This window comes from Hemiscyllium ocellatum, chromosome 13 (genome assembly GCF_020745735.1).
Source record: "Hemiscyllium ocellatum isolate sHemOce1 chromosome 13, sHemOce1.pat.X.cur, whole genome shotgun sequence".
NCBI classification, from domain to species: Eukaryota; Metazoa; Chordata; class Chondrichthyes; order Orectolobiformes; family Hemiscylliidae; genus Hemiscyllium; species Hemiscyllium ocellatum.
In genome coordinates this window covers 15,279,979-15,299,268 of record NC_083413.1, presented here as the reverse complement: position 1 = coordinate 15,299,268, position 19,290 = coordinate 15,279,979, and the positions used below count along the sequence as shown (strand labels likewise).

At 42.8% G+C, this 19,290-nt stretch overlaps 1 protein-coding gene across 1 annotated transcript; it reads left to right on the top strand.

The window, feature by feature from the left end:
- The first annotated feature begins 6,347 nt into the window (after positions 1–6,347).
- LOC132821785 (cysteinyl leukotriene receptor 1-like) lies at positions 6,348–19,083 on the top strand. The gene is made up of 2 exons (XM_060834565.1): positions 6,348–6,437; positions 16,025–19,083. Exon 2 carries the CDS (start codon positions 16,029–16,031, stop codon positions 17,202–17,204), a length of 1,176 nt encoding a protein of 391 aa, XP_060690548.1. The 5' UTR covers positions 6,348–6,437; positions 16,025–16,028; the 3' UTR covers positions 17,205–19,083.
- The last annotated feature ends 207 nt before the right edge of the window (positions 19,084–19,290 follow it).

Here is a 19,290-nt window from a genome sequence, read left to right as displayed (position 1 = left end):
AAACACCCAAGTGACAAGCAGTGCCCTTCACATCAAAGGGCAATGCTGCATGATCAAACAGTGAAGGGGAAGGCAGGGGTTAAATCAAAATAGAGTTGGAGGAACCTTCCTTTATACACTAGATGATTTATCAATTTCTTTACAATCGGATTTGTTCTACATTGTCAAAATCATCAGATTTAAATTGCATTGGTCCTTAGTCTCAAAATGCTGGTTTAAATTAATTGGCTAAATTTTAAAATCTGGTGTCTTGGTAAAAATTCTGCTTCACCTGCTAACAGTATAGCCTTTTGATAGGAATATTTCAGTTTGAATACCTGCCAATGGGCAAACTGATGGCCACAGACATTCATGTTTAAATCTCTAAACAGAGAGGGTAGAAACACATCATTTTTAAAGGGACCATGCATCTTCCACCCTATCATTTTACAAACATCAAATTCTAACATCCTGCCTTCCAATCCACAAATACTCTACCCAATTTCACAACAAAGCCCTCTAGTTTTGGACTAGTCATAGAGTGATACAGAATGGAAACAGACCCTTTGATCCAAATGGTTCAACCATGTTGACCAGGTTCCTCAACTCAACCAGTCTCACCTGCCTGCATTTGGCCCATATCCCTCCAAACCTTTCATGTCAAGTACTTATCCAAATGTCTTTTAAATGTTATAACTGTATCCACCCCATTCTCTGGCAGTTCACTCCACACACGACCCACTCTGTACATAAAAGCAATGCCCCTCATGTCTAATCTTTCTAACAGTCAGGGCAGGCAGGGACAAGGTAGGACTAATAAATTAAACTGTATTTATTATAATGGAAGGGGCCTAACAGGGAAGGCAGATGAACTCAGGGCATGGATAAGAACATGGGACTGGGATATCATAGCAACTACAGAAACATGGCTCAGGGATGGGCAGGACTGGCAGCTTAATGTTCCAGGATACAAATGCTACAGGAAGGATAGAAAGGGAGGCAAGAGAGGAGGGGGAGCGGCATTTTTGATAAGGGATAGCATTACAGCTGTGCTGAGGGAGGATATTCCCAGAAATACATCCAGGGAAGTTATTTGGGTGGTACTGAGAAGTAAGAAAGGGATGATAACATTATTGGGATTGTATTATAGACCCCCTAATAGTCAGAGGGAAATTGAGAAACAAACTTGTAAGGAGATCTCAGTTATCATAAGAATAATAGGGTAGTTATGGTGAGGGATTTTAATTTTCCAAACATCGACTGGGACTGCCATAGTGTAAGTGTGTACAAGACAATTTTCTGATTCAGTTTGTGAATGTACCTACTAGAAAAGGTGCAAAACTTGACCTACTCTTGGGAAATAAGACAGGGCAGGTGACTGAGGTGTCAGTGGGGGAGCACTTTGGGGGACCATAATTCCTATTCATTTTAAAATAATGATGGAAAAGGATAGACCAGATCTAAAAGTTGAAGTTCTAAATTGGAGAAAGGCCAATTTTGATGGTATTAGGTAAGAACTTTTGAAAGCTGATTGGAGGCAGATGTTCTCAGGTAAAGGGACGGCTGGAAAATGGAAAGTCTTCAGAAATGAGATAACAAGAATCCAGAGAAAGTATATTCCTGTCAGGGTGAAAGGGAAGGCTGGTAGATATAGGGAATGCTGGATGACTAAAGAAATTAAGGGTTTTGTTAAGAAAAAGAAGGAAGCATATGTCAGGTATAGACAGGATAGATCGAGTGAATCCTTAGAAGAGTCAAAAGGAAGTAGGAATATACTTAAGAGGGAAATCAGGAGGGCAAAACGGGGACATGAGATAGCGTTGGCAAATAGAATTAAGGAGAATCCAAAGGGTTTTTACAAATGTATTAAGGACAAAAGGGTAACTAGGGAGAGAATAGGGCCCCTCACAGATCATCTAGGTAAAAACAATGACTGCAGATGCTGGAAACCAGATTCTAGATTAGAGTGGTACTGGAAAATCACAGCAGTTCAGGCAGCATCCGAGGAGCAGGAAAATCGACGTTTTGGGCAAAAGCCCTTCATCAGGAATACAGTATTCCTGATGAAGGGCTTTTGCCTGAAACGTTGATTTTCCTGCTCCCCGGATGCTGCCTGAACTGCTGTGATTTTCCAGCACCACTCTAATCCCTTCAAAGATCAGCAAGGTGGCCTTTGTGTGGAGGCACAGACAATGGGGGAGATACTTAATGAACATTTGGCATCAGTATTTACTGTGGAAAAGAATATGGAAGATATAGAATGTAGGGAAATAGATGGTGACATCTTGCAAAATGTCCAGATTACAGAGGAAGAAGTGCTGGATGTCTTGAAACGGTTAAAGGTGGATAAATTCCCAGGACCTGATCAGGTGTACCTGAGAACTTGGTGGGAAGCTAGAGAAGTGATTGCTGGGCCTCTTGCTGAGATATTTGTATCATTGATAGTCACAGGTGAGGTGCTGGAAGACTGGAGGTTGGCTAACGTGGTGTGACTGTTTAAGAAGGGCGGTAAAGACAAGCCAGGGAACTATAGACCGGTGAGCCTGACCTCAGTAGTGGGCAAGTTGTTGGAGGGAATCCTGAGGGACAGGATGTACATGTATTTGGAAAGGCAAGGACTGATTAGGAATAGTCAACATGGCTTTGTGCATGGGAAATCATGTCTCACAAACTTGATTGAGTTTTTTTGAAGAAGTAACAAAGAAGATTGATGAGGGCAGAGTAGCAAATGTGATCTATATGGACTTCAGTAAGGCTTTCTACAAGGTTTCCCATGGGAGACTGATTAGCAAGGTTAGTTCTCACGGAATACAGGGAGAACTAGCCATTTGGATGCAGAACTGACTCAAAAGGTAGAAGACAGAGGGTGGTGGTGGAGGGTTGTTTTTCAGACTTGAGGTCTGTGACCAGTGGAGTGCCACAAGGATCGGTGCTGGGCCCTCTACTTTTTGTTATTTACTTAAATGATTTCGATGCGAGCATAATAGGTACAGTTAATGAGTTTGCAGATGACATCAAAATTGGAGGTGTAGTGGACAGCGAAGAGAGTTATTTTGGGATAACAAATCTTAGCCGGATATATACACTTAATGATAAGGTCCTAGGGAGTGTTGCTGAACAAAGAGACCTTGGAGTGCAGGTTCATAGCTCCTTGAAAGTGGAGTTGCAGGTAGATAGGTTAGTGAAGAAGATGTTTGGTATGCTTTCATTTCCTGGTCAGAGTATTGAGTACAGCAGTTAGGAGGTCATGTTGCAGCTGTACAGGACATTGGTTTGGCCACTGTTGGAATATTGCATGCAATTCTGGTCTCCTTCCTATTAGAAAGATGTTGTGAAACTTGAAAGGGTTCAGAAAAGATTTAAAAGGACGTTGCTAGGGTTGGAGGATTTGAGCTGTAGGGAGAGGCTGAATAGGCTGGGGCTGTTTTCCCTAGAACATCGAAGGATGAGGAGTGACCTTATAGAGGTTTACAAAATTATGAGGGGCATGGATAGGGTAAATAGACAAAGTCTGGGGTCGGGGAGTCCAGAACTAGAGGGCATAAGTTTAGGGTGAGAGGTGAAAGATATGAAAGAGACCTGAGGTCCAGACTTTTCCACACAGAGGAATGAGCTGCCAGAGGAAGAGGTGGAGGCTGGTACAATAGCAACATTTAAAAGGCATTTGGATGGGTCTATGAATAGGTAGGGTTTGGAGGGATATGGGCTGAAAATGTGTTGCTGGTTAAAGTGCAGCAGGTCAGGCAGCATCCAAGGAACAGGAAATTTGACGTTTCGGGCTAAAGCCCTTCATCAGGAATCCTGATGAAGGGCTTTAGCCAGAAACGTCGAATTTCCTGTTCCTTGGATGCTGCCTGACCTGCTGCACTTTAACCAGCAACACATTTTCAGCTCTGATCTCCAGCATCTGCAGACCTCACTTTTTACTTGGAGGGATATGGGCCTGGTGCTGGCAGGTGGGACTAGATTGTGTTGGGATCTCTGGCCAGTATGGATAGGTTGGACCAAAGGGTCTGATTCCATGCTGTACATCTCTATGACTCTATGGCTCTAAATGTTGCATAGTTTTGAACAAGCCTTGCCATTTGGCACAGACACTAAGCCAGTCATGTTCGTCAGCAGTTCTCAGTGAAATCAAGGCAGTCAACCTTCAGTTAGGGGGTGTCATTACAGTCAGTCAAGTGCAGAGTTCAATATCAGCCCAGATGCTTGGATACAGTCAGTTGGCCACTCGGGAAAGTCAGGGTTGGGATGCTCTCCTTACTGGACATGCAGAGTCAAATTTCAGGCAGCACAGCATCTGCTGTAGCTCCTTTTGCCCTAATGCGGGCTGTTTTCCCTGGGAATGTGAAAAAGGGGAGGAACTGGGTGAACTGAAAGTGATGTTAGCCATACCTGTTAGTTATTTTTCTGGTGTGGGAAAGTTGATGATAAGGTGCCCCAAGTGAGTTGCTCGGTCATTCAGGGGAGGAGAGAAGACTTTGGGCTGGGTGAGAGCGAGTGAGGGAAGATGTCACATGTAGTCGTGCGAAGGTTGGAGCTTTTGTCAGAGGTGAATGCAGGAGTGGAGACAGAGGGAGTGTGAGGTGGTAAAGAAAACATGGTGGCTCTTGCTGTGGCAGAACGGAGAAAGTCATTGAAAATTCCCAATTACAGAGACTGCAATGATCCAGATGGCATCTTTGGAGAAGACTGGCTGGTTTTTACAATCTGACCTCAACTGTTGGTCCTGAGAGATGTCCCTGTTCTGTACCGACTTATCCACCAGGACCCACCTGCAAAGTCTGCGGGGAGGAGGGGGGTGGGGGTATACCAGAAATTTCTCTTTTCTGTCACATCTCGGGCAAATGCTACAAACCAAAAAGGGTATCTCTGGACTAACATGACTTGACCATGTGCACAGTGACCTTTGAAAGACGGCACATGTACCAGAGGCAGGGGTCTGGTCTGAGATATCCCAGCAATGGTATGCTCTTTCAGGGCAGGGTGAGTGGTAGAATTGGTTTAGTATTAAACATGAGAGAAGACTGGGGGCAGAATGAGGGGTGAGTTTGGGATGACTGAATGAGCAGAACCACTAGGCCTTGCAAGGGAAAACTCTTTATGAAACTCAACGAAAGTGACACTTAACCAAAAGAAAATGGAGGCTTTAGCACATGCAATCTGAAAGATGCTTCAAGGGATAATAATGCATACTGAACTCGTTTATCTGAATGGCCTCTAACTCCAATTCATATGGGGAACTAAGTTGCTTAACATAAATATGTTAACAGAGTGGAGAACAGATAGCTTTCTGCATATAAACGAAAACCTGAATTTATATGCTGCCTTTCCCAACACCATCATGTCCTAAGACACTCAATAGCCAACACATTACTTCTGAAGTGTAGTCACTGTTATAGGTTTGAAATACTGCTGTTAATTTGTGCTAATCAGGATCCCATAAACATGCGTGTTTGGTAATGAGCACACAATCTGATTTTTAATTGTATTGACTCAGAGGTAAATAGTGAAGAGGGAAAATCCCCCACTCCCTTTGTCAGAAAAAGTCTTGGGAATTTTTGTATGTGTTTATTGCATTATTTGTAGACAGAGCCTCTGACAGCACAATGCTCCTTTCGTCACACTGGGGGATGGTGGTAGGTGGTGGGGTGACGGTGGTGGGGGGATGGAATGTGTGGTGCAACAGCTCGGATTTCTGTGCTCATGTCCTGTTTGAGCCAACAATTCACTGAGCCATGGCCAACACTTAAATCAAAAATCCACTCGCTTCACATATCAAAAACTCAAGGCCTACGCTGGATGAAAGGCAAGAAAGAAAGACACAGGGAAATTAGAAAGCAGAACTTGAACTGCAAACAGGAAAGCCAAAAGATTAGTTGACATCAAATCTTCCTTATTAGGGTAAAGAGAACAAAACAAAGCTTAAAATGCCTGTGTAAAGCAAGCATTCTTTCTTTACAACTGTTGTGAAATTTTCTTCAGTGACTATCTGATTTGGAACCCCCTTTTTAAAATTTAGCAGGTGTATTTTAGTCAAAATTAAGCAGTATTTTATTCCCCCGTGTGATATCTACAGGATTAGCTCCAAAGTGACACCATTGATCAAAAAACCAACCTGTCTGGTTAGCACCGGACATTGATCAGTTTGAGCTTCTTGCATGAAACTGAATTTTCATATGTCCGGGTGTTAATCTTATGTTTACATATTCACTACTTTGTTTCTGTTCTGGTTCCCTGTTACATATGGCAATGCTGATACAGTGTCCCCTGGAAACAGTTGCTGTGTGTTGTTGAAGCTGTGTGGGTGGGACTGAACTGTTGACCACACTGCTCTTACTCAGATAAATAGCAGCTCAAGAGTGCTGGGGTGGAAGTAGTGCTGTAATCAAGTTCGCGCAAGAGAGTAGATGACAGTCAGTAGCTGTCCAACATATAGTCTTCAAGTGAATCGAAATGTGAGTGATGACTTTTATACTGTGTTGAAAATGTCATAATGCTAAGTATGCTTCTCTTTTGAACTCTTAACATCTTAATTTTAGACATAGATTACAGACTAATTTGTTCGAATGTCAGGTGGCTGTCACAAATTTCAGAATTAATTAATTTTATTGCGTTGAAGGAGAACATTTGGCCCATCATAATTGTGCTAACTCTTTGAAAGGTTTATCCAATTTTCTCCAGTTTACTTCCAAAGGCCCTGAAAATTTTGCTTTTTCAAATATTTTCTAAGGCTGTCTCGTTTGTTGCTAATGTATTTGTTTCCGCTATCCTTTCAGACAACATCTTCTAGATTATAACAATACACTATCCAAAAAACTCCACATCCCTCCTTTGATTTGTTTGCTAATTTATTTCAAATCAGTGTCTCACATTTCCCATCATTAGAAACAGTCTATTGTGTCGCTGTTCAAATTAACTTTACAGTATTTCCTAAACTCAATATGTCTCAACATTCTGGAATGTCCTTTACTCAATTTTACATTGGTGTTGAAATCACAATATGAATAATAGATGACTAGCTGGTGTTGTCAGGTATGTTGTCATAATGTACTGTCCATTTTCATTGAGATAATGGTTAGCCTAATTTTGTGAAGGATAAGCTTCCATTTAAATAGCTTTGCGTGCTGCTTAATGTTGTTCCAGGCTCAACATTAGCAGTCCCTGAGTTTAGATCACATTGTTGATGTGGAGATGCTGGTGTTGAAAGTCAGAAGTCACACATCACCAGGTTATAATCGCAACAGGTTTATTTGAAATCACAAGCTTTCAGAGCGCTGCTCCTTCATCAGGTAATAAACTTGTCGGACTCCAACCTGGTGTCACGTGACTTGCGACTTTGTCCATGCTGTTGATGCTTTACATTGAGAGGTCTGATCAACAGACCGAAAATGGTGAGGAGAAGAGCTGAAAGGACTAGGAGGTGGTCTAAAGCAGGTTGAATCAAGAGATCTGTGGTTAAGATGATGCCAGACTTGGTTCATTGGGAGCCTGTTGGCTGTTTGCCAAAGGGAAGTCTGAGTAAGATATGGAGTGTCTCATTCCTGCGTCCTGGTAAAATCAAGATGTAGGTTCAGGATGTAGCCTGCTTCAGAACCTCCCAAAACTGTGGCCTCTACCTGCAAGGACCAGGAAACTTGGGAAGATCACTGTCTCCAAGTCATACACATCTGGAATTATATCGCTGTTCCTTCACTGTTGCTCGAAGCCAACGTGCTAGAATCCTCCTGTACTCAGAATGAAGCTGCAACACACATTTGCAGTGGTTCAAGAAAACAGTTCACTGTGACCTTCTCAAGCTGAAATAGGCTGACATTGCTAATTAATGCGATTGCAGCAGATTAGTTGCAGGCAGTTTCAAATGTTTCCCGCATTACAGGTTTGAGTTCAATATTTAGATGTAATACATATAGACATATGGGTTTTAAAATGATTTCAGATTCTTATAATCTTGCCATACTCGAACCAGAGGATAAGGCTTAATTAACATGCCACCTATAAAGCTGGAGTCACAAGTAGACATGGTACTGAAGAAGGCATTTGGTACACTTGCCTTTATTGGTCAGTGCATTGAGTACTGTACAGGACATTATTTAGGCCACTTGTGGAAAACTGCGCTCAGTTCTGGTGTTCCTGCTGTAGCAAAGATGTTGTTAAACTTGTAAGGGTTCAGAAAAATATTTTGCAAGAATGTTCCTGGTGTTGGAGGGTTTGAGCGATAGGGAGAGGTTGACTTGGCTGGGACTTCTTTCCCTGGAGTATCGGAGGCAGAGCGGTGACCTTATAGAGGTTTATACAATCATGAGGGGCATGGATAGGGAAAATAGGCACGGTGTTTTCCAAATGGTAAGGGAGTCCGAAACAACAGTGCAAAGGTTGAAAGTGAGAGGGGAAAGATATAAAAGGGGACCTAAGGGACAACATTTTCACGCAGAGGGTGGTGAGTGTACAGAATGAGCTGCCAGAGGAAGTGGTGGAGGCTGTCACAATTACAGCATTTAAAAGGCATCTGGATGGGTATATGAATAGGAAGGGTTTGGAGGGATACGGGCCAAATGGTGGCAATTAGATTAGATTTGATTAATTTGGGATATCCAGTTAGCATGGATGAGTTGGACTAAAAGGTCTGTTTCCATGCTGTATAGCTCCATGTCTCTAATTGCTAACAACTCTCCTGGTTGCAGTATTATATAGGGCTAGAGAACCTGCATGAAGAGCACTTTTCATGATTTTAAGATCTCTATAACCATTTTACAATTATTTTTAAAAATCACACAACACCAGGTTACAGTCCAGCAGGTGTATTTGGAAGCATTAGCTTTTGGTTGTGGCGAATAAGATCAGGTGGTTGTGGCGTATAAGATCATATATTCCACACTAGATGATGAAGATGTTGTGCTCCAAAAGCTAGTGCTTCCAAATAAACCTGTTTGACTGTAACCTGATGTTGTGTGATCTTTAACTTTGTCCACCCCAGTCCACCACTGGCATCTCCAAATCATTCCAATTAATCAGCTGATTTGAAGTAGAGTCACTGCCACATTTTAGGAACCTCGGCAGATGAACTTCTGTACAGCAAACTCCCACAAACAGGAAGGTGAAAATGGCCAATTAATTCGTCCTCGTGGTAATGTAGACTTATGGTAGTTGGCAAAAGAATGCGGAGGAGATTTCCTTGTAAACTCACTGAGCTATTATGGCTCAGATTATACTACTGATGAGGGGCTTATGTCCGAGACGTCGAATTTCCTGTTCCTTGGATGCTGCCTGACCTGCTGCACTTTTCCAGAAACACATTTTCAGCTCTGTACTACTGATGATTCAATTTCAATGTTAACTTTTTCCAAATCAGGAAATTAGAGCGGGAATAGGCAATTCAGTCCCTGGAACCAGCTAGAGTCATAGAGTCAGAGAGATGTACAGCACAGAAACAAACCCTCTGGTCCAACCCGTCCATGCCGACCAGATATCCAAAGCTAATCTACTCCCACCTGCCAGCACTTGGCCCATATCCCTCTAAACCCTTCCTATTCATATATCCATCCAGATGCCTTTTAAATGCTGCAATTCGACCAGCCACCCCCACTTCCTCTGGTTGCTCATTCCATACACACATTACTCTCTGCATGAAAACGTTGTCCCTTACGTCCCTTTTATATCTTTCCCCGCTCACCCTAAACCTATGCTCTCTAGTTCTGGACTCCCCGACCTCAGGGAAAAGACTGCCTATTTACCCCATCTATGCCCCTCATAATTTTATAAATCTCTATAAGGTCACCCCTCATCCTCCAATGCTCCAGGGAAAACAGCCCCAGTCTGTTTAACCTCTCCCTATAGCTCAAATCCTCCAACCCTGGCAACATCCTTGTAAGCATTTTCTGAAACCTTACAAGTTTCACAACATCCATCCAACAGGAAAGACACCAAAATTGCACGCAATATTCCAAAAGTGGTCTAACCAACTTCCTCTACAGCTGCAACATGACCTCTCAACTCCTGTACTCAATACTCTGACCAATAAAGGAAAGCATACCAAACATCTTCTTCACTATCCTATCTACCTGTGATTCTGTGTTCAATGAACTATGAACATGCACTCCAAAGTCCCTTTGTTCAGCAGCACTTCCTAGGACCTTACTATTAAGTGTATAAGTCCGGCTAAGGTTTGTTTTTCGCCTCGCATTTATCTAAATTAAACTCCATCTCTCACTCCTCAGCTCATTGGCCCACCTGAACAAGATCCCGTTGTATTCTGAGGTAACCTTCATTGTCCACTACACCTTTAAACCCCTTGCTTAAAAAGAATTTAACCTCAACCTTAAAAATATTCAAGGGCTCTGCATCAACAACCTTTTCCGGGAAAAGAGTTCTAATGGCTCATGAGAGACTCTGAGAGAGAAAGGAAATTGCCTCATTTCTGTTTTAAACAGTGACCCCCCCCCCCCCCCGCCCTGAACCTCATATGATTCAATCAAATTGTACTTTACTCCTCTAAACTCAAGCAAGTACAAGTCTAGCCAGTACAAAACAAAATCAGAACTTGCTGGCTAAACGCAGCAGGTCTGGCAGCATCAGTGATGAGAAAGCAGAGTTAATGTTTCGGGTTCAGTGACCCTTCTTTAGATTTTATTTTGTCTACTCAGTCTCATAAGACCACCTTTTATTCCAGGTATTAGTCTGATAAATGCTTTCTGAAATGTTTCCAATGTATTTACCTCCTTCCTCAAATAAGGTGACTAATACTATGCAGATTATTCCAGATGCAGTCTTTCAAACCTTTTGTGATGCATGAAGTCACCCAGAGCCTCTGCACCTTAGAGCTTTTAGAATTCCCTCTCTTTAATTATTTACAATAGCCTTGGACCCATTCTTTCCTCCCAAAAAACTGAATGTAAGATTAAATCACATCATAGTCATTACCACCTAAAGGGAACCTTCATTCTAAGTTTTTTCCTCCATTTTACTATACAATACCAGGTCTACTACAGCCTGTTTTCTGTGTAGCTCCAGAACATTTAATTGCAAGGAGGCTCCCTGCACTTCTTTGTTCTTCTGGATGTTCAACAAAATTACCACTTCCTGAGCAGCGCAATCAAAATGTAAACTTGATGGTAAAGATAAGTCAGCTATCAGATACTGAGCAGTTATTTCCCATTCTTAAAACTGGACAAATATTTGTTGACCTTTTTTCACGGTAGGATTATGCATTCCACGTTCCTCAGTTAGGGCTTCAGATTCAAATATTTTATTCCTTGTTTCAAACAAAACATTGATTTCTCTGCCTGGACATTGTTTCATTTACCTTTGACCACTTCACATTTTTCACAATTTTCTGAAATAAAAGGAAGAATGCTGCTACATCCCTTTCCTCAAAGTTTGATGGTGCCTGTACAAACTTAATTATTTCCCTCCTGGATTTTATGAATTGGATGATTCCCCTCAGTGCCCTCCCTGCTTTGAGGTCTCCTTTTGTCACTCCAGGCTTAAATTCATTTTCTTTCTCTCTCTTTTGAATCTCTGGATCCAGCTTTCTTATTTCTATTTCCCTTCTTTTTAATTCCAATTACCATTCCTTGTCCTTTTGCTCCCTTCCCTGCCTTCTTTTCTTCTTATTTAAATCTGCTTTGACTGGAACTCTACAGCCAAGTGGTATTATTGCCGGACTGTTTATCCAGAAACCCCAGTTAACATACAGGGGACCTGTGAACAAATCCTGCCATCGGGGATGATGGAATTTGAATTCAATAAGGGTCTGGAATTTAAGAGAAAGTGAGGACTGCAGATGCTGGAGATCAGAGCTGAAAATGTGTTGCTGGAAAAGCGCAGCAGGTCAGGCAGCATCCAAGGTGCAGAAGAATCAACGTTTCGGGCATGAGCCCTTCTTCAGGAATGAGGAAAGTGTGCCAAGGAGGCTAAGGTAAAAGGTAGGGAGGAGGGACTTGGGGGAGGGGTGTTGGAAATGTGATAGGTAGAAGGAGGTTAAGGTGAGGGTGATAGGCTGGAGTGGGGGTGGGCGCGGAGAGGTCAGGAAGAAGATTGCAGGTTAGGAAGGTGGTGCTGAGTTCGGGGGTTGGGTCCTTGGACATGCAGGTCCTTGGACTCCTCCATCACCAGACCATAGCAACAAGACAGCTGGAGGAAGAGCACCTCATTTTTCGCCCAGGAACCCTCCAACCACAAGGGATGAACTCAGATTTCTCCAGTTTCCTCATTTCTCCTCCCCCCACCTTGTCTCAGTCCCAACCCTCAAACTCAGCACCACCTTCCTAACCTGCAATCTTCTTCCTGACCTCTCTGCCCCCACCCCCACTTTGGCCTATCACCCTCACCTTAACCTCCTTCCACCTATCGCATTTCCAACGCCCCTCCCTCAAGTCCGTCCTCCCTACCTTTTATCTTAGTCTGCTTGGCACACTCTCCTCATTCCTGAAGAAGGATTATGCCCGAAACGTCAATTCTCCTGCTCCTTGGATGCTGCCTGACCTGCTGCCCTTTTCCAGTAACACATTTTCAGCTCTGGAATTTAAGAGTCTAATGATGACCATGATTGCCGATGATTGGAAAAACCCATCTGGTTCACTGATGTCCTTTAAGGAAGGACATCCTTACCTGGTCTGACTTACTTGTGACTCCACACCTACAGCAATGTGATTGGTTCTTACTTACAGTTAGAACCAGTTACAATTAGATTACTTACAGTGTGGAAACAGGCCTTTTGGCCCAACAAGTCCACACCAATCCTCTGAAGAGTAACGCACCCAGACCCATTCCTCAACATTTACCCCTTAATCTAACACTGCGGGCAATTTTGCATGGCCAAATCACCTAACCTGCACATCTTTGTGACTGTGGGAGGAAACTGGAGAACCTGAAGGAAACCCACGCAGACACGGGGAGAATGTGCAAACTCCTCAGACAGTCGCCTGAGACGGGAATTGAACCCGGGTACCTGGCGCTGTGAGGCAGCAGTGCTAACCACTGTGCCACCATGCTGTCTCTGGGCAATTAGGAATGGGCAATAAATATTAGACTGCCAGCGATGACCTCATCATGTGAATGAACAAAAACAATAGACTGTTTCCAATCCCTCACTATTTGGAGTGCCTCTTCTCTCGCATATCTTTATTTAGCCCTAATGTTTCTCCCACAGTTGGAGTAAGTAATTAGGCACATTTTCCATCCTGGAACCAGGAAGTGGAATAGATCTGGACCAAACACAAAGAATGCTGACAAATTCAACAAGTCTGGCAGAATCTGTGGAAGGAAAGAGTTCATGTTTCAAATCTGGTATGACTGTTCCTTGGTTTTGAAGAGTCATACCAGACTCACAATATTACCTCTTTCTCTCCACAGATGATGCCAAACCTGCTGAATTTCTCCAGCATTCTCTCTGCTGGATACAGATGTCCAACATTTGCAGTATTTTGCTCTCATCCAAAAGATCAGAGTCAAGAGTGTGGTGCTGGAAAAGCACAGCAGGTAAGACAGCAGCCAAGGAATAGGAGAATTGACATTTCGGGCATAAGCCCTTCATCAGGAATGAGGCTTGTGGGCCAAGGGGTCTGAGAGATAAATGGGAAGGCCCCTACTGGCCCACAGCCTCATTCCTGATGAAGGGCTTAAACCTGAAACGTTAACTCTCCGGCTCCTCGATGCTGCCTGACCTGTTGTGCTTTTCCAGCGCCACACCCTCGACTCTGATTTCCAGCACTTGCAGTCCTCGCTTTCTCCCCAGGTCTGGGTCTGATCGACCTTCTATTAATGAGATGGAAGGTTCCTGTCTGCCAGACATTTGATTTGACTTGATTTATTATTGTTACACGTCTGGGTTTCATGAAAATATGTTTTCATGATACCCAGACAAACCATGCCTTACGTAAATACATCAGGGCAGTAGAACAGAATGCAGAATATAGCATTATAGCTACAGAGAAAGCTCAACTCGAATATATAAGGGGTATGCTCAAGTCTGATGACAATGGGAAGAAGCTCTTCTTGAATCTTTTTGTATGTTTTCAAACGTTTGGATATTCTGCCTGACAGAAGAGGGTGGAAGAGAGTATAACCGGGGTGGGAGGGGTCCTGATGATGTTGGTTGCCTTCCTGAGGCAGCGGGAAGTGTAGATGGAGTTAATGGAGGGAAGGTTGGTTTGTGTGATGGACTGGACTGCATTTACAAATCTCTATAATTTCTTGTGGTCCTGGGCAGAGCAGGTGGCATACCAAGCTGTGATGTGTCCAGATGGCATGCTTTCTGTAGTGCATCAATAAAAATTAGAGTCATTTTTTATAGATGCATGCAAGGTCCCAGAGGGTTTGAATATTCTCTCAATCACTTCTTTTTAACATATAACAGATGCATATCGAGGCACTCAGTAATTTGCACGTTCTCCCCGTGTCTGCGTGGGTTTCCTCCGGGTGCTCCGGTTTCCTCCCACATTCCAAAGATGTGCGGGTCAGGTGAATTGGCCATGCTAAATTGCCCGTAGTGTTAGGTAAGGGGTATATGTTGGGGTTTGGGTGGGTTGCGCTTCGGTGGGTCGGTGTGGACTTGTTGGGCCGAAGGGCCTGTTTCCACACTGTAAGTAATCTAATCTAATCTAATTACATATCAATGCACTCAGTAATTACACATCGATGCACTCAGTAATTACATATCGATGCACTCAGTGACGTCTACTGAAGAATTGGGAAATATGTTTTTTACAATGCATGAAGCAGTAGGGTATGCTGTTCTTAGGTTGAGTGAAAGACGCTTTGAATTTGTAATTCTTTATGATTGCCTCTTGTTTAGTCATGATACTGAATGCCATCAATATGAATAATTCCATTCCCAGTATTTATCTTCCTCACTATGTTGTGTCCAACATTATTCTTTCAATTAAAGGTAATTGATTAATCTGCATGGGTGATCTCAGAAGCCACAATGTAAAACATAGGTCATTCTTTCTCGTATAACATAGAGAAAGGTGAGATGTTACATCTTACAGGATGTCCCAAAGTGCCGCACATCCAAAGCAGTATCTTTTGAAGTGTAATCACTGTTGTCATGTAGAAAACCAGGCAGCCAATTTTCATACAGCAAGTTCCCACAAACATGACAATGGACGGATAATCTGATTTAGTGTCAGTGCTTGTTGGATAAATATTGGCAGAACTCCCCCCACTCTTTTTTTCAAGGTAGCAATGTGAAGACATTACACACCCACATGAGAGGGCAGTGTGGTTCATTGTCATCTCTGGACCAACACCAGTGGTCACAATGATTACAGCCTGTCCTGTTACTCCAATCTATTTCTTTATTTATCGTTCATTCAGTATAACACCACAACTTAAAATTGGATCAGGTTACAACACAAAGCTGCCAGAGGCTTAGTTATTACCTATACTGGTGGGGAGCAGCTGACCAGGCTTTAGCCACTTAGCTAGCTATGTCCTTCTTCAATGAGCTCAGGGTCCTGCTTCTGCAATGGTTGTTCCTAGGTTATTGCTTTCAATGTCTTTAATGTCTTTACTTTTATTGCTTTCTTCAACCTTCCAGCACATATCCCTGCTCAGGATCCTCATGACTCTGGGTTCATCTACCCAAGGGTCACATAGATGACATGCATCTGTTCCATTGTCCTCTTTTCTATCTTTAACTTAGTCATCTTGATAACCACAAAATTTGAGCAGACGTTATCACCAGATGCCTGTTTAATCAACAGGATCTGACACTGCCTTGCACAGGTGGCTACTGTTCCTGTGAAGTGGGCCACTTTTCCCATCATCCTTAGCTGTTAGCCATACCGGTACAGTGTAGAAGTTAAGATGCAGCCATACAGCTACAGCAATGGGCAAGTCGTAGAACACCTCAACCCAAGGATAAGACTTCTGAGAGGGCAGCACCTTCCTCAGTAGTGCACGAGAAGTGTGACCTCAAGAAGGTGATCAATCCTCTGGAGAGTACCTTGGAGCCATAACAAGTTGACTCAAGAGGCTGAATATAAGTAGTAACTTGCATATTGCTGGTAAATAATCAAAGAATTGTTGATGTTCTCAACAGAAAGATGATGACGACAAACGGAGTCCTGCATGAGAACTCTACAATCACAAACATGACTATGAATGGAACTGCATGTCCAGAAAATCATGGTTATAAATACATGGTCTACTCCATTGTGTACAGCGGTGTATTCGTCGTTGGGTTGCTGTCAAACATGCTGGCTCTGTTTGTGTTCTACCGCATTGCGAAGAGTAAGAATTCCAGCACAGTCTACCTGATGAACCTCGCTATCGCTGACCTCCTCTTTGTGCTCAGTCTTCCCCTGAGGATTGTCTATTATCTAAGAGAAGGAGACTGGCCATTCAGGGATTTCCTGTGTCGAGTGTCCACCTACACTTTCTACGTCAGCATGTATTGCAGTATATTTTTCCTGACTTGCTTGAGCATATCTCGTTTTTTGTCCACAGTCCATCACATGAGGCATCAAAGAATTTTCACTTTCCGCCGGTGCGTCATAGCATGTGTTATAATCTGGCTCTTCGTGGGTGTAGCTGCAGCACCCTTCCTGTTGTCAGGGAGCGAAGCTCACAATGGCAAAATCAAGTGTTTTGAGCCTGTGATCGCCAAGAGCTGGACTCGCATTGCTAGGATGAACTATTTTGCACTGACTGTTGGATTCCTTATTCCCTTTACCATCATTCTCATCTGCTACTCTTTGATGATAAAATACTTAATGGGGGTTAGTTGGCAGTCAAGACGAATCAAGAGGGACATAGCCATGATCGTGCTGGTTCTGTGTGTGTTTTTTATCTGTTTCCTTCCCTACCACATGCAAAGGACAGTGCATTTGTATTACCTGGTCCATCACCACACTGACTGTGAACTGGAAAACATTCTCCGCAAGTCAGTGGTGGCTACGCTATGCCTGGCAGTGGCCAACAGCTGCTTTGACCCCCTGCTTTACATTTTTGTGGGGCAAGGGTTCAGAACATTTGTCAGGGCATGGCTGAAGAGAAAGGAATCTAACGTCTCGTACAGCTCCTCCAGTAGCAAGCTTTTCATTAGCGCTGCATTCATCCAACAAGGACGGATGCTGGAGTCATCCGCAGAACCAATAAAGCCAACCCTGACTCTGTTGTGTGAAGGAGATGAACTGTTAAATGAAAAACCTCAAGGAGACAATAAGCTCTCAAGCATAACAGAAATCGGTGATCACTTCAAGCGAAACAGCCCACAGTGACTTCTCGAAAGCCTCCCTTCTAGATGAGGCTGGCTAGATGAGGAGAGTTTTTTTTTGTCTCCTTGGCAGGTCAATTGACTGGTAAAGGCTTTGTATGAAAGGAGTTCCTTTCGAAGAAAATATGACAAAGTGTTTGATGGTGACAGTCGGGAAAGTGGGAATTTTCTAGCATTTGCCACTTTGTCAAAACAGCAGTAATTCCTGAACCGTTGAAGGGAGGTGTCAAGAAGAGTGGAGGAGGAACTGGAAGAGCTACAATATTCCTTGTATCTTATTGACTGATTATAGAACCACAAGACAGAGAGCATGGTAGGGTGTGACTTTAAAAGGAAGGAAAACTAAGGTAGCTTGTTAATCATATACATTAGAACATTTTAAAATATATAAAACACATTCAGTTCAGTCACTGATTATACCACTGGTGCCAACTATTTTAAGATTTACTTGAAAGATATCATAAAGCAAGTATGTTGAGAGTTAGACCTCTGACCTGAAGAATTCCAAAATGGCCCACTTCCTGTTCCTTGCACCCCAGAAATATTGGCTCCACCCACAGCACAGGCCATGTCACCCAAAATCACTCCCCTGTCCTGAAATCCTATAGACAATAGCTCACAGACAGTGTTCCACAGAGAATACTCCATAGAAAATACCTTTCGGGGAATATCCCAAAAGGGTATCCCACCATAGATTCCCACAGAAAATATCCCATACAATGTACCCCAAAGTGAGTCAATGAGTCATACAGCATGGAAACAGACCTTTTGGCCCAACCAGTCCATGCTGAACGCAATCCCAAAATAAACTAATCTCACCTGCCTGCTCCAGGCCCAAATTCCTCCAAATCTGTCCTATCCATGTACCTATCCAAATGTCTTTTAAACATTGTAATTGTACCTGCATCTATTTCCTCAGGAAGTTCATTCCACATGTGAACCACCTAACAGAGAGTGCCCCACGTAGACTGCCACATGGAGAATGTCCCACTGACTGTGCCCCTGCCCCACAAAGGGGTGCCCAGAGAGTGTCCCATCGAAAGCATCCAGCTAAGGTGGGCCCAACATTCAAGACCATGCAAGAATCCAAAGTAGGAAATCTGAAGTTGAATGTGATGTCTCCCTTTGCTGCAGTCTGAATGTTCTTAAGTTTCAGTTTAACAAGAAAGTATTTAATCACTTGTTATTGCTAATATTTGACAGAATTCCTTTATTGCTTTTATGGGGCTCTCTCTGTCTGTGGGGTATAAGCATACAGATCTCCAAGGTCGATATCTTATTCCGCAGGGATGCTGGAAATTGCAGTTAGGACAGCAGTTGGAAGGAACCAAGTGTGTGTAGGCCACAAAGAACTGTTGCACCAAATGGCCTGTTTCTGTGTAATTATATATGTTATTCCATGTGTTGCTATCTAGAAGAAGCGCTAGTAATTTATCGACTCTCCAGACATTGGGGAGATTGAATATTTTATAAATGAAGGATAAGGTGTTGGCTCAATCCAAGAACAAGAGACATGAGAAAGGAAAACTAGCTGCCAAAAACATTATCAGCACAGAAGGGGCAAGCATAGTAAAAGCATATCTGTTTGTTGCACAATTAACATCCCCTCATCTTTCTGGCATCTGTGAACCAATTAATTTATGTATTGTTAAATGCTTCAAACATAACTGGAAGAGATATTATTTTCTTTGAGACACATTGTGTTATTATTTAATCATGTTGCAAATTTGAACAAAGCTTGATGCACTTTTTAAAAAAAGTTTTCTTGGACTACAGAAGTATTTGCTTTGTAAGTGTGATATTTCCACAACTGTTGTTCCCTTGTATAATTCAGTGTACATTTTGTTCTGTATACTTAATTAAATGTTTACCTTCCCTGGTCACTTGTAGCTCAGTCGGCAGCATATTTTGTCTGTGAATCAAATGTACAACAAGAAAATACTTGGAGCACGTCACTGAAGATGACACTCAAAACAAAGTGATGTCCTTTTTCTACTGTCACAAGGGCTATTCAGAAATATCACCCTTGTCAATATTTTCACTTTAACCAATATTTGGCTGTTACTACATTGATCTTGTTGGAATTAAGC

Bases quoted from the DNA above. Each gene is read 5' to 3' on its own strand.
- LOC132821785 (XM_060834565.1), top strand. From the start codon at position 16,029: ATGATGACGACAAACGGAGTCCTGCATGAGAACTCTACAATCACAAAC.